The sequence below is a fragment of the Cucurbita pepo genome, chromosome LG02 (genome assembly GCF_002806865.2).
Source record: "Cucurbita pepo subsp. pepo cultivar mu-cu-16 chromosome LG02, ASM280686v2, whole genome shotgun sequence".
Lineage (NCBI taxonomy): Eukaryota > Viridiplantae > Streptophyta > Magnoliopsida > Cucurbitales > Cucurbitaceae > Cucurbita > Cucurbita pepo.
The window spans coordinates 2,778,315-2,791,359 of record NC_036639.1 but is presented as its reverse complement, the minus strand read 5'-3'; the positions used below and the strand labels follow the sequence as shown (position 1 = coordinate 2,791,359).

The 13,045-nt window shown below is 36.3% G+C and overlaps 2 protein-coding genes across 3 annotated transcripts; both read left to right on the top strand.

Annotated features, from left to right (window-relative positions):
• Positions 1–3,317: 3,317 nt before the first annotated feature.
• LOC111788541 (XIAP-associated factor 1-like) lies at positions 3,318–6,522 on the top strand. Its single transcript, XM_023668890.1, has 6 exons — positions 3,318–3,458; positions 3,540–3,656; positions 4,038–4,173; positions 4,441–4,578; positions 4,670–4,797; positions 6,127–6,522. Exons 2-6 carry the CDS (start codon positions 3,613–3,615, stop codon positions 6,302–6,304), a joined length of 624 nt encoding a protein of 207 aa, XP_023524658.1. The 5' UTR covers positions 3,318–3,458; positions 3,540–3,612; the 3' UTR covers positions 6,305–6,522.
• A 1,349-nt stretch (positions 6,523–7,871) lies between these two features.
• LOC111788540 (probable rhamnogalacturonate lyase B) lies at positions 7,872–12,334 on the top strand. Of its 2 annotated transcripts, none has more exons than XM_023668888.1 (15): positions 7,872–8,252; positions 8,394–8,515; positions 8,610–8,660; positions 8,763–8,882; positions 8,964–9,083; positions 9,830–9,971; positions 10,100–10,270; positions 10,352–10,507; positions 10,593–10,699; positions 10,820–10,910; positions 11,006–11,147; positions 11,231–11,387; positions 11,489–11,605; positions 11,760–11,886; positions 11,984–12,334. In XM_023668888.1, exons 1-15 carry the CDS (start codon positions 8,211–8,213, stop codon positions 12,221–12,223), a joined length of 1,905 nt encoding a protein of 634 aa, XP_023524656.1. In that variant the 5' UTR covers positions 7,872–8,210; the 3' UTR covers positions 12,224–12,334. The 2 variants fall into 2 exon arrangements, with proteins under 2 accessions (XP_023524656.1, XP_023524657.1); XM_023668889.1 differs by having other exon boundaries at positions 12,094–12,221.
• The last annotated feature ends 711 nt before the right edge of the window (positions 12,335–13,045 follow it).

The window sequence follows — 13,045 nt, the reverse complement described above, 5'->3', positions numbered from 1 at the left end:
AATACATTAAAAAATAATTATAAATAAACGACTTAAATGGAGTCTTACTCGAATAATGAAAGTCGCACACTCAACGAGGTTCATGTCGCATGCCCGAAGGCACCCTGCACCACCCCACCTTGCATGTTTCATCATCGTATCAGCCATCAACCATCCTCAAGCCCGCCCAAATTAGAAGACAATATTGCAATATTTCATTCTATTCTCAACGAGGCTCATGTCGCACACCGAAAGGCACCCCCGACACTGCCTCACCGTGCAAGTTCCGCCACCGCACCGCCACAGTCAACTGCCTTCAATCTCCGACCACCACCCCTTAAGCCCCAAGCATATGCTCATGTGCGACGCATAGTACTTAGGGCATGTGGTAGCAGAGGATATAGGGGTACCCCATGCCCAACCCATGCAAACTAGTCACCCTCTATAGTACATTTTAAGACATTTTTTTTATCTGTCAGACTTAGATACGATTTTTTTGAACGGTCATACAGTCAAAATCTTAAGTTTTAGATTGTTTTTTTTTTCCATGAACTCGTCACAATCGCACTTTTGATGGCAGCGGACTTGCGATTGTGCAGCACTCACTTTCCAGCGACAAGTGAGCTAAGTCAATTCGTTATTGCGTCACCTACGGCCAAACGACGTATGCTCGAGCCTCTGGCCTCGGTTTTAAGAGAAGGTTTTAGAAAACGAGGGCAGGGAGAGATTTTCGAAAAAGACGTTATATAAGCAAGCAACAGAAAAAATAACAACCGCTCACAATATATAAACTTATCTAGAGAGAAGTTGTTGATTCATAAATTGGATTATATATATATATTTATTTATTTATTTAGGGTTTATTTTTTTAAGCGCAGAGTCGAAGACATTATCATGTTTACTCTGGTAGGTGCAGACACTGCCAAGGCATATAATTATTCCATATTATTTATTTGTTGTTTTTACATATTATTTAAATCTCGGAAAATAAATATTTATATTAATAATTATTTAAATTGGGACTGGGGGCATGAAGACAGTCACGTCACGTGGGCCACGTCTCCACCCCACTTTCCAATTGTTGTTTGTGCGGATGGGGAAAGAAGAATAATGGAAACAGCCGGTTTCTATTTGGACATTTTAAGGTTTCTAAATAAAGAAAATCCTACGTGTCAACTCAACAATCCCTTCCTCCAACTCCACTCCCCCGGATCCGCCGGTCACCAACTACCCCCTTTTTTAATATTACATTTTAATTACTTTTCTGTTAGCAGAACGCAGAGTACATTTCTCGTACATAATTAACGTTATTGAAAGAATAAAAGGGTAAAAGGATTATGCAAATAAATTAAAACTTGTTTTAAAAAAAAAAAAAATTTTAATATGAATCTGCCAACTAATAATTAAAAATAAAATAAAATATTTGGTTGAGAATATGAAAAGTGAGTCAAAATGTTATTTCCAGCTAGCGAAGGGGCCAGGTCCTTTCCATCACGAGGAGGGATGGATAAGAGTGCTCCACTCAACATCGGTGATCTCCGAAACAACCATGAAATGATGATTTTTATTAAAATAATATATAACAGATTTTCCTTAATTGAAAATTGTGCATTTTTTATTACCACCGCCATCATCATTATTATCTTTATTTAAAAAAAAAAAAAAAAGACGCGTCGTTTCCACGATGCTTTAATTTATTTTTGGCCTCCAATTATTTGATATTGTAAATTTTGCTTTTTAAATAATTTAAATTTTTTCAGAATAAAATTACATATTTTTATGTTATTTTGAAACATAAATATAAAAAAATTTAAAATTAAATATTATTAAACTTAATATAATATATTTATATTAATTAATTTTTACCATGATAACGAAAAAGTAGAGAAATTTGTGCTATTTGGATTAATTAATGTATTATATTAGTTTTTTATTATTAATTTATATAACAGGAAATTAATTTTGTGAAAATAATGTGATTGGGCATAATGCAAAATTCCATAATGGAATATTCCACGTCTGATTCCTTGATACTTCGTCCGTTTTTTTTTTCTTTTCTTAATCATAATGATCATGGTATTATTATTTTAAAGTATTGTGGTCGATAGGAAAAGACCTCAACCGACAATAAAGATCAATTTATTTAAGAGAGAGTAATGTAGTATTTTTTATACCAATTAATAAATTTTAAAATGAGACGGTATATATCATAGAAATATGTCTTTGAAGAGCCTTGACTCCGATAAGATGTTAGACGAATACGACTCTCGACAATGATATGATATTGTCCACTTTGAACATAAATTCTCATGACTTTGTTTTGGAATTACCCAAAAAATCTCATAGATATAGTATTCATTGATTATAAATCTATGATCATTCCCTAAATTAACAGAGAAAACACCGTCCAAGGATTTTTTTTTTAATGGAAAAAACAAACTATTCAAATGTAAGATACAAACAAATTAATAAAAAAGTAGATAACCTAGGACTAACAACTTGTCTAAATTAAATCACGACATATGAAATAAATTGATGTTCTTTTATTTGCCACGTCATTATTTCACTGGTTAAAATAATATTGCAATATGTCCCTATAAAAGCAGAATATTTTATTCTATCTTTTTTATTTTTTTCTATAAAAATATGGCTGCTTTACCCTTTATAACTATTTAGTATCTTTCTTTCTCGTCTCTTTTCGAGAAAAAATGGATTACCCTGCGAGCAGTTATTCTCGAGCTACCGTTTCTTCATCGAGTTCATTTTAGACTATCAGGTGCAGTACCTAGTTAAAACAAATCGAGTCATTGTCAAAATACAAATAAAATTAAAAGTCTATGCATTTTCGGAGCTTAGTCCTAAAAAAGAAACAGTAGGTACAGCTAGTTCGAACCATCACACCGTAAAATATGATGAATTTTATCAATAATTATTTGTTCCTTCTAAAAAAATTATACTAAATTCATCGAGTTGTTCCAGAAAATCAAAATGGTCGTAAATTTTCAATATTTTATGAATAAATTTTTCTAAATGTTGTAAAGGTTGAACGAATGTGGTTGGGCTTCAATGAAGTCTAGGCCCAGCCCATTAAAGAGGTCTAGCACCCGCTTCTATAAAAATAGGAAAATTATTTATTTTAAGGTTAAAATTAGTTTATTATTATGATTTTTATATATTCTTTTTAATATTAACAGTTTTTGTTATATATATATGTATGTATGTATGTATATATGTATATGTATATATATGTATGTATGTATGTATTTGTCGGTTTCCATTTCCGAACAAAGCTGGATAAAGGATAAGTATATATATATATGCTAATCATTAAATCGAACATTCTTTTCATTTAGGTAAATAGTGGGTGAGGTGGATCGTCTCCATTCGTGAAAGTCATTCACTCGATGAGAAGTAGTTGAATCGAAGTCGGTTGCTCTTTGTTCTCCAAGCGTTATCGATCCACGGCGACGAATTTCTAGGTAAATTTCGTTCGATTTCAGAATCTTATCATTTTCTGCTCCTTTTCCCCCCCTATTTGATCTCCTCGAATTTCTCTGCAGCGCTTCAGTTATCGTTTACCTAATTTTGACGGACCTTGTACAACGATCGCCTACGTTCTGTTCGTTCGTTCCGATGGCAGTTGCATCCGAAGCGACCACAAGCTTATGCAGTCACTGGTATTGTAATTCTGGATGGATCGATAACTTCTATGTTTACGGCAAAAAATTACTTGAAGATTTTTTTGCGATTTCAATTTCTCTTGATTCTGGTGTTGATTTTTTTGAATTGTGTCAATCGTGATTGTCTTTTGCGATTGTTTTGGATTTCGGTTTCTTTCTATCCATATGGTTAGAGATTCTTATCCAGTTTAGTCACGAATCTGCTGTGGAGAGTGGATCGTTGGTTTGTTAATTTAGAAAAGAAATATTAGGTCAGAAAGTGAATTGCGCTGAAGTTCGATCTTCTTCGTGATGATTTTTGTCACCTGATTCCGTTTCTAGAAGTTGTTCTTCTATAGTGACGATATGAACGATGATTGCTTTGTCTTCTCCATTCAGCGGCCGAGACATTCCGTCGACAAATATCGATCTGCATTCTGTTCATTGCGAGCGGAACCTAGAGAAATGTAAAATATGCGGCGATATGGTTCCTAAAAGACATGCGGAGGAACATTTCCTGAACACCCATGCTTCTGTACGATGACTTATCCTTCAAACTTTGTTGATAACCATTTCTGAAATGCACTTCAAGGCTACTCTATGTTACTCTTCCGCTTTCTCTCTTAATTAGGTTTTTGTTCCAATTTGTTGCATTGTTTATACAGCTTCAATTATAACATTAAGCTTGAGGGTTATGATTCTGTATAGTTTAGGTTGTGGCTCTACGGTCTTTGGATAAGGATTAGTGGTAGTTCTTTGAATTATTGGAATTTCAAGTGTTTATGGCCTTGTATTTCGACAGGTTTCCTGTTCGCTGTGTAGCGAGACCATGGAACGGGACATTTTAGCCATTCATAAAGGTGAAAATTGCCCTCAAAGGATTGTTACTTGCGAGTTTTGTGAGTTCCCATTGCCAGCAATAGATTTGGCCGAGCATCAAGTACGTTGACGGATTGTTACTTGCAAGTTAAACGAGAATTTCAATGGAGGTCTCAATGTAATAACTTACCTTTGTTGGTTCAAATGTATAGGAGGTTTGTGGTAACCGGACCGAGCTTTGTCATCTGTGTCGCCGATATATAAGACTGCGAGAAAGATATAGTCATGAGAATAATTGCGAGAATGTTGCAGCAGCAGATAATATAGCAGAGTCTTCCAGGTATATAGAATCAATTAATGTTTGATCAACTGATTGTTTAACTTGTATCAGTGTTTATTTGTTGCTTCTGCAATTACTTTTATACTAAATTTTTTGCTTGAACCCTTCAGTTTTGGCCTATCTAGGAAAAACGAAACTTGTTCGTTGCTATAGCGGAGTTCGACGGGTTGAATTTTTTTAGAAAACGAACGCATAGATCTTACTATAGACATCTATTAGTTTTGTTTTTCTAAACTAAATCTCTAATGCTTCGGGTAATAACAGTTTTGTTATCTGTTGAAGTTATTGTCTAGATAATGTCTTATTGTTCTATTAACTTCTGTAGGCTACGAAGTTCCAAGTTCTATACTTGAAACTTGCATTGTATTCGGAAACATCCCCTTGAACTTTTGTAAACTTAAAACTGTTAGGAATCACGAACCTCTACAATGGTATGATAATGTCCGCTCTATTAGCTCTCATGACTTTGCTTTTGGTTTTCCCAAAAAGACTCGTACCAATAGAGATAGTCTTCCTTACTTATAAACTCATGATCTTCTTCTTAGTTAGTCAACGTGGGATTACTCATCTCAATAATCCTCACCAAAAGCTTCATCAGTAAATGGAAGTGTCTTATCTCGTGGTAATGCACTCACCAACGCCATGTAATTTGCATATACTCCTCTCTTCCTTCTGCCCTATGGAGTTGGCTTCATCTAAAGGAATAAGTTAGAGCATTATTCCACGGTTAGAAATTTGTTATATGTGAGAAATTTATTGTATGTGAGAAATTTATTGCATTGTTCCATAGTTTGGTCTTTAGTGGTCGATAACAGTCGTGTGAATAATAAAGGATTTAGAGAGAACGAGTTCATAGATGTTATCTAAGTTATCTTGACAATCAAGTGTAGTAAGGTCAATCGGTTGTTTTGTGAGAATAGTCCAGGTTTGCGCAAGCTAGCCTGGACACTCACAGATATATAAAATAAGTATGTGAAATAGACCGGTACGACTTGCTACTTAAACCCGCAATTCTTCATTCACTTTCGTAACTTTTCTCCGTTCTTTTCTTCTTTTTGGAGGGCGGGAATGTGAATCGTTTAAATTCCTCTATTTCATTTATCATGTGACCACTTCAGCGATTTGATGAGCCAGTGTATGTAGACTTTTAGCTCGACATTTTCTCTATGTTTCATTGAATGATGAATTCCATTTACATTTAGGGATCACCATTCGTGTTAGTACGATCGAATGTGAAACACGTGATCTATGTTCATGGTTCTCGTATTCGAAATTCCGAATGTTCAATTTGTTATCTTCTTTCTAACAACATGTGAACTGTGTCTGAAGGGATGTGGGGTCAGCACCACCAGAAAGAGAAGAAGCTAGAGGTCGAGGCGCTCGAAGAAGACAGCCGCAGGAGTTTTCTACCCGACGCCTTATATTCACTATTGCAATAACAGGTATTGCCGTTCTATTAGGATCCTTATTTTTCCAGAAAAAGGGCGAGAACAATGTGGTACACTGATTGCTGGTGAGGTGAGGTAGGTTACCACAGATCCTCCTAGTCCACAGAGTGGAGAATATTCCATGTAAAAAAGGAAAAAGAAACCCTTCCATTTTTCTGTACCAAGAATATTATTAGACAACTACTGTAAACTCATAACATTTGGGCGGAGATTTCGATCCAACGGCTCTACTCCTTTGTTCTTAAGGCTATGTATGATGAGTTTGAATCTCTTCTCAAACTAATATTAAGAAAAATAATTATATTTTAAAAATTAATGCAACATTTATATTTTATTTTTAGAGAAAAATTATTAAATGTTGCTATTTTTGGGTTTAGAATATATTTTTCAGTCTCTGGTAAAATTACGAGAAAGTCCCTGTCAAATTCCATAAGTCCCATCTGTTTCTCAGTTGTTATAACCATCATTTTCTTTTAATTTTATTTTTTTTTTCAAAATAATAATAATAAAATAATGGTCTCGATGCCACAATTTTTATTCGATGCCACAATTTTTATATTAAAACGTAATAATTCTTTGAGACACATTGAGAAAAGATAAGTTGAATTGCACGAAGAGGAGGAGCTTAGTAGGCAACATCGGAAGGATATGTTGAATTGCATGAAAGGGGATAAAGGGGATATGTTGAATTGGGAGGAGCTTAGTAGGCAACATCGGAAGGATATGTTGAATTGCATGAAAGGGGATAAAGGGGATATGTTGAATTGGGGAGCTTAGTACGCAACTTCGAAAGGAGAGCTTAGTAGGCAACACCGGAAGGAAACGAAATGCCCGGGAACATAATTTTATAGTACATGAAAGCTTAGTAGGCAACACCGGAAGGAAACGAAATGCCCGGGAACATAATTTTATAGCACATGAAAAAACGAAGCTCGAGACAAAAGATCTCATCCCCACTACACTCAAGGCCCAAGCCTGCCTGTGTCAACGAAGCTCGAGACAAAAGATCTCATCCCCACTACACTCACGGCCCAGGCCTGCCTGTGTCAACGAAGCTCGAGACAAAAGATCTCATCCCCACTGCACTCACGGCCCAGGCCTGCCTGTAGTGACACTCACGGCCTAGATCTCATCCCCACTGCACTTACGGCCCAGGCCTGCCTGTAGTGACACTCACGGCCCAGGTCTGCCTGTAGAATTCATATATATATATATATACATATATATATATATATATATATATATATATACATATATATATATATATATATATATATATATATNAATAAAGTATGGAAGGGACGCATGATTATTTTTTGTTTCGTATTTTTCACCCATATTTTCAAATTTTAAGGTTGAAAAAAAAGTATTTTTTAGAAAGTAATTTTAAAACTTTGTTCTTAATTTTTAATTTTGCAATGTAAGTATTTAGAAAATTAGAAACAAAATAAGCACAATTTTCATTAACGAACACAATTTCAAAATTCTATAATCCATTATATTGCAATATGAACCTTTATTTGGTGGCATTATTCGAACTTGAAAAACTAGTAAATTGAAGCGTTGCATTGGCATTCCAGATCCCATGATTCATATATATATATATATATATATATATATATATATCAGATCCACCCCGCCAACCAATCGCGCCACTTCCATACTTCTCCAAATTCTAATCTTCGGCGTCGAGCGTCGTAATTCTCAGTCCTAAAGAGAATAGGAAAAGTCATTGTACAGTATCGATCATCGGAATCCATTTGATACCTAAAATCGCCACAATCCGTTTTATTCTCAGTCGATCGTTGTTCACGGTAGATCAGTATGCGCTATCAGTCTCCATCATCACAAGAAACACTTCTTCTTTTCCGTTGTTTCAATTTAGATTCTGGTTTTTGATCTTCTAGTTCTGTTCGTTCTTCCTGTTCTTGTTCCTCAAGAAATTTCAGAATCGAAGGTCTCGCAATGTCTTCCCGAGGAGTGCGATTGCAGATACGAGATCATCATGTAAGTTTATTTTTCCATTTTGTTCGGATTCTGTGAAGATATTATTCCAAACTGTAAATAATCGAAAATTTCCGAGAAGAATGTTATGATTTCGTTCCAGAACTCTCCAGATTATTCCCTGTTTATTCATGTTATGTGCAGGTAGTAGTAGACAATGGAATACTGCAACTAACTTTATCAAAACCAGATGGAATTATCACTGGCATACGTTATAATGGTGTTGACAATCTGCTTGAAGTTCTCAACCCTGAATCTAACAGAGGGTAGGTATACGCTGTTGTAATTAACAACTGAAATTAATTTAATTAATAACGAGTTTAAGAAGATAATCTGCTTGCTTTTGTTAAAATCGTTTAGGTATTGGGATATTGTTTGGAATTCTCCAGGAAGCCAGGGGATATTTGACGTGTATGGCTTTTTCTTCTTCATAATTTTCTGAATTTTTTGCATTTGAACGGTTTTGTTATTACTTTATGTGTTCATGTATATTGAGAACTGGTTTGCATATAGGATTAAGGGATCAAGTTTTAGGGTTATAGTGGAAAATGAGGAACAGGTTGAGCTTTCTTTTACAAGGATATGGGATCCGTCCCTCGAGGGCAAGGTTGTTCCTCTGAATATCGACAAGAGGTTCGTCCTTGATTTTTATGTTTTGTTGTGCTTGGACTTTTGATTGATTACTAAATTGAGTATTGCTGTTTTGTCTTCTAGGTTCATAGTTCTACGTGGTTCCTCTGGATTCTACTCTTATGCTATTTATGAGCACTTGAAGGATTGGCCTGATTTTGATATTGGTGAAACTAGGATCACTTTTAAACTCAGAAAAGATAAGTGAGTATACTCTATCCTTTACAAGTCATGTATGGCTTCATTGTGACTTGTATAACGGTGCATTGTTTATTAGTTGGTGTTTGATTACAGTGACATCGGTTGAAGAGGGGACCGAAACATTCTTTATAAGGGTGTAGAAACCTCTCCCTAGTAGACACGTTTTAAAAACCTTGTGGGGAGATGTGAAAGGGAAAGCCCAAAGAGGACAATATCTGCTGGCGGTTGGTTTGGGCCATTACAAATGGTATCAGAGCCAGGCACTAGGCGTGCCAATGAGGAGGCTGAGCCTCGAAGGGGTGGACATGAGGCGGTGTGCCAACAAGGATGTTGGGGCCCGGAGGGGGTGGATTGGGGGGGTCCCACATCAATTGGAGAAGGGAACAGTACTAGTGAGGACGCTGGGTCCCAAAAGGGGGTGGATTGTGAGATCCCACGCCGACTGAAGAGGAGAATGAAGATTCTTTTTAAGGGTGTGAAAACCTCTCCTGAACTGATGCGTTTTAAAAACCTTAAGGGGAAAGTCTAAGGAGGACAATATCCTAGCAGTGGGCTTGGGCCATTACAGTGATGCTTCTTTCTTTCGTGATCGCTATAGAAATAGGCAGTAATTAGGGGATTTTTGAAGGAAGATACTGTATAGACTCTAGCTCGGACTTGTTTATCCAGTCACTTAATCGTCCCCTAGTCGGGTTATTGTCTTTCATGTCAACTTATTATGTTCATTAGACCAAGGATTGAATTGATAGGTTTCAGTACATGGCTGTAGCTGACAACAGGCAGAGATTGATGCCCCTGCCCGATGATCGGTTATCTGGAAGATGCCAGACTTTGGGCTTCCCTGAAGCTGTCTTGCTTACCCATCCCAAGAACCCCGAACACAAGGATGAGGTACCCTAAGAATGCTGTTCTCCCTTTTAGGAGTGTTTTGGTTTGTTGATTGATCTTTACCTATTGGGATTGACTCAGAATGTTCTGATAGGATCTACCTTGCTTTGATATGATCCATTTTTGTTTAGGTGGATGACAAATACCAATACTCATGTGAAAACAAAGACTTAAAGGTCCATGGATGGATAAGCACCAACCCGCCCATCGGGTTCTGGCAAATTACACCGAGTGATGAATTTCGATCAGGCGGGCCACATAAGCAGAGTTTAACATCCCATGTGGGACCTACAACTCTTGCTGTAGGTGATCTAATTCCACTAATTATGGAGATTTTGTGTGACAATGGCATTTTTTCTTTCAATTTCAACTTTCCTTTTCAGATATTTCTTAGTACTCATTATGCGGGACAAGATTTGGTGCCAAAATTTAGAAATGGCGAGCCATGGAAGAAAGTTTTTGGGCCTGTTTTTCTTTATCTTAACTCCACTAAAGCTGGAGATGATCCCTTTTGGTTATGGGAGGATGCTAAAATACAGGTATGTTGCATTAAGACACTCATCTTTTGTGTTTGTATGGATGACACTTTTATGAGATACACTAATAATCATATGATATTACCAGATGATGACAGAAGTCCAAAGTTGGCCATACAGTTTCCCCGCCTCCGACGATTTCCCGAAACTGGATCAACGGGGTACCATTAGCGGTAGGCTTCTGGTTTTCGACAGGTAAGGCATTTAGTATTCGTAAATTCCCCATTAGAAATATTTCAATGTTGTCCTAGCGTCGATTTGTTTAATTTTCTGGTTTAGATTATGTGCTCGAACCTTTGTTATTAAAATTTGTAGGTATATGAACCGAGACTATCTTCCAGCCGGTGGAGCGTTCGTCGGATTGTCTGCACCAGGAGAAGTAGGGTCATGGCAGAGAGAATGCAAGGTGTTTGTTTAACTTAAATTCAAAACAGCGAAGCTATCAATTCTAAGGAGATGATGAACATGAACGCTCTTAAAAGAATTTATTCTTATTTTCAGGGATATCAATTCTGGACTAGAGCGGATGATCGTGGCTATTTTATCATCAATCACGTTCACATTGGCCAATATAATCTATATGCATGGGTCCCTGGCTTCATTGGTGATTACCGTTGCGATGCCTTAATCAACATAAGCCAAGGTATTGTTCCCCGTATCTGTGTATTGCCTCAAGCTTTTCAATTTATGTGTACACAATTATGGTATTCCCATGTTTAAATATAGGATCTAGCATTGAACTTGGCGATCTTGTTTACGAACCTCCAAGAGATGGACCGACACTATGGGAGATAGGCATTCCCGATCGCTCCGCGTCGGAGTTCTACGTTCCTGATCCTAATCCATTGCATATTAATAAGCTCTTTGTAAATCATCCTGAAAGGTAGCCCCTTTTCTATAGTTCTACAAGTTTGGATACTTTTGTAGAACTTGAGTGATCTAAGTCCAATCAAATCTGAAATCTCTACCGTTTATATTCGACAGGTTTCGACAGTACGGGTTGTGGGAGAGGTACGCTGAATTATACCCGGACGAGGATTTAGTATACACTGTTGGCACAAGTGATTATAGAAAAGATTGGTTCTTTGCTCAGGTCCCAAGGTAATGTTTATTTCGCTATTCGTTACCCATAACCAAAAAGTCTCCAACGATCGTCATCTTCGATCCTCACAACTTCTTTGTATCTATGGCTACGTTCCTTATATGATCTTTGACATGTCTTGTATCTGTCATCAAACTATTCCATGTATTACAGGAAGACGAACAATAATTCACATCAAGGAACTACCTGGAAAATCGCATTCAAACTCGATCAAGTAGATCGCAAGAGTAGGTATATGCTACGAGTTGCAATCGCATCTGCAACTCTTGCTGAATTGCAGGTAAGATGCTATATCATTGACATTAACTGAAATGCTTAACATTTAACCAAAACATGTTTTTTTTTTTTTTTTCTCTCTTTTCGATTCTCCTCTCTAGATTCGGGTTAATGATCTGAGTTCAAAACGACCTTTGTTTACGAGCGGGTTGATAGGGAGAGACAACTCAATTGCAAGACATGGAATTCATGGAATTTATTGGCTTTACAGCGTGGGCATAGCAGGCTTACACCTTGTTGAAGGAGATAACGCAATCTTCTTTACTCAGCCACGCTGCACCAGCCCTTTCCAAGGTATCATGTATGATTATATCCGTCTGGAAGCTCCTTCAACAAACTGACTTGTCTTTACTATATCACTTCTTTTGGCTTCTAAGTTAAACGATTAAGTACTATATATTTTGTTATTACATCATGCCTACGAATGTTTCAACAAAATTCGACTTAGAAAACCGTCCAGCATAGAAATTTTTAAATGATGCTGACGTGAGTGACAATTAATGAGAATAGTATCCATACGGGTGCAACATAGAAATTCTCCAAAAGGGAGAGTAACTCATTGACAAGGAAAGAATTTTCAATATATAGTAAAAAATTATTGGGCAAGACCGTAAGTTTAGGACATGTTTGTTCTTATCCAAAGTTTGCCATATGGCAAAATTTATAGGCTAAAAGCCAAACATTTTAAATTTTGGAAATAAATAATTATAAAACAAATGGAGTCTTAATAAACTTGATTTTGAAGCACTTTATGTGTTGTGAGGGTGTCATGCATGAGCCATCACGCCGCTAACACTCCTCTTCTAACTCCAATTTTCATATAATCTTCAGTTTCTTTACTCTCATATGAACCAACCACCCTTCCAAGATATCAATAGCTTGCAAGATATCGTAAACTAAAGCTCGTGTATGACTCGGATCATGTTCGGGTGGAGCTAGAAATTTTCATAACAAGGGATAAAATTCTATATTTCGAGATACTTTAGAAATAAAACTTTATTTTTTTCCGAAATTTTTTAAATATTTTTAGGTAAATGGGTAATTTTTTTTTTAATTGTATTTAATAATCTTTTTAAAATTGTTCTTAATTGCTCCACTCTACTTTAGAATAATTGAAGTAGTTTTTCCTTCTAAATTAAAGCTATAAACATAATTCTATAGAA

Excerpts from the sequence above, each read along its gene's own strand:
- LOC111788541 (XM_023668890.1), top strand. The coding sequence starts at position 3,613 with ATGGCAGTTGCATCCGAAGCGACCACAAGCTTATGCAGTCACTG. Across the intron at positions 3,657-4,037 it reads ACAAGCTTATGCAGTCACTG|CGGCCGAGACATTCCGTCGA; the intron begins GTATTGTAATTC and ends TTCTCCATTCAG. Across the intron at positions 4,174-4,440 it reads TCCTGAACACCCATGCTTCT|GTTTCCTGTTCGCTGTGTAG; the intron begins GTACGATGACTT and ends GTATTTCGACAG.
- LOC111788540 (XM_023668888.1), top strand. The coding sequence starts at position 8,211 with ATGTCTTCCCGAGGAGTGCGATTGCAGATACGAGATCATCAT. Across the intron at positions 11,388-11,488 it reads TTTGTAAATCATCCTGAAAG|GTTTCGACAGTACGGGTTGT; the intron begins GTAGCCCCTTTT and ends TATATTCGACAG. Across the intron at positions 11,606-11,759 it reads TTCTTTGCTCAGGTCCCAAG|GAAGACGAACAATAATTCAC; the intron begins GTAATGTTTATT and ends CATGTATTACAG.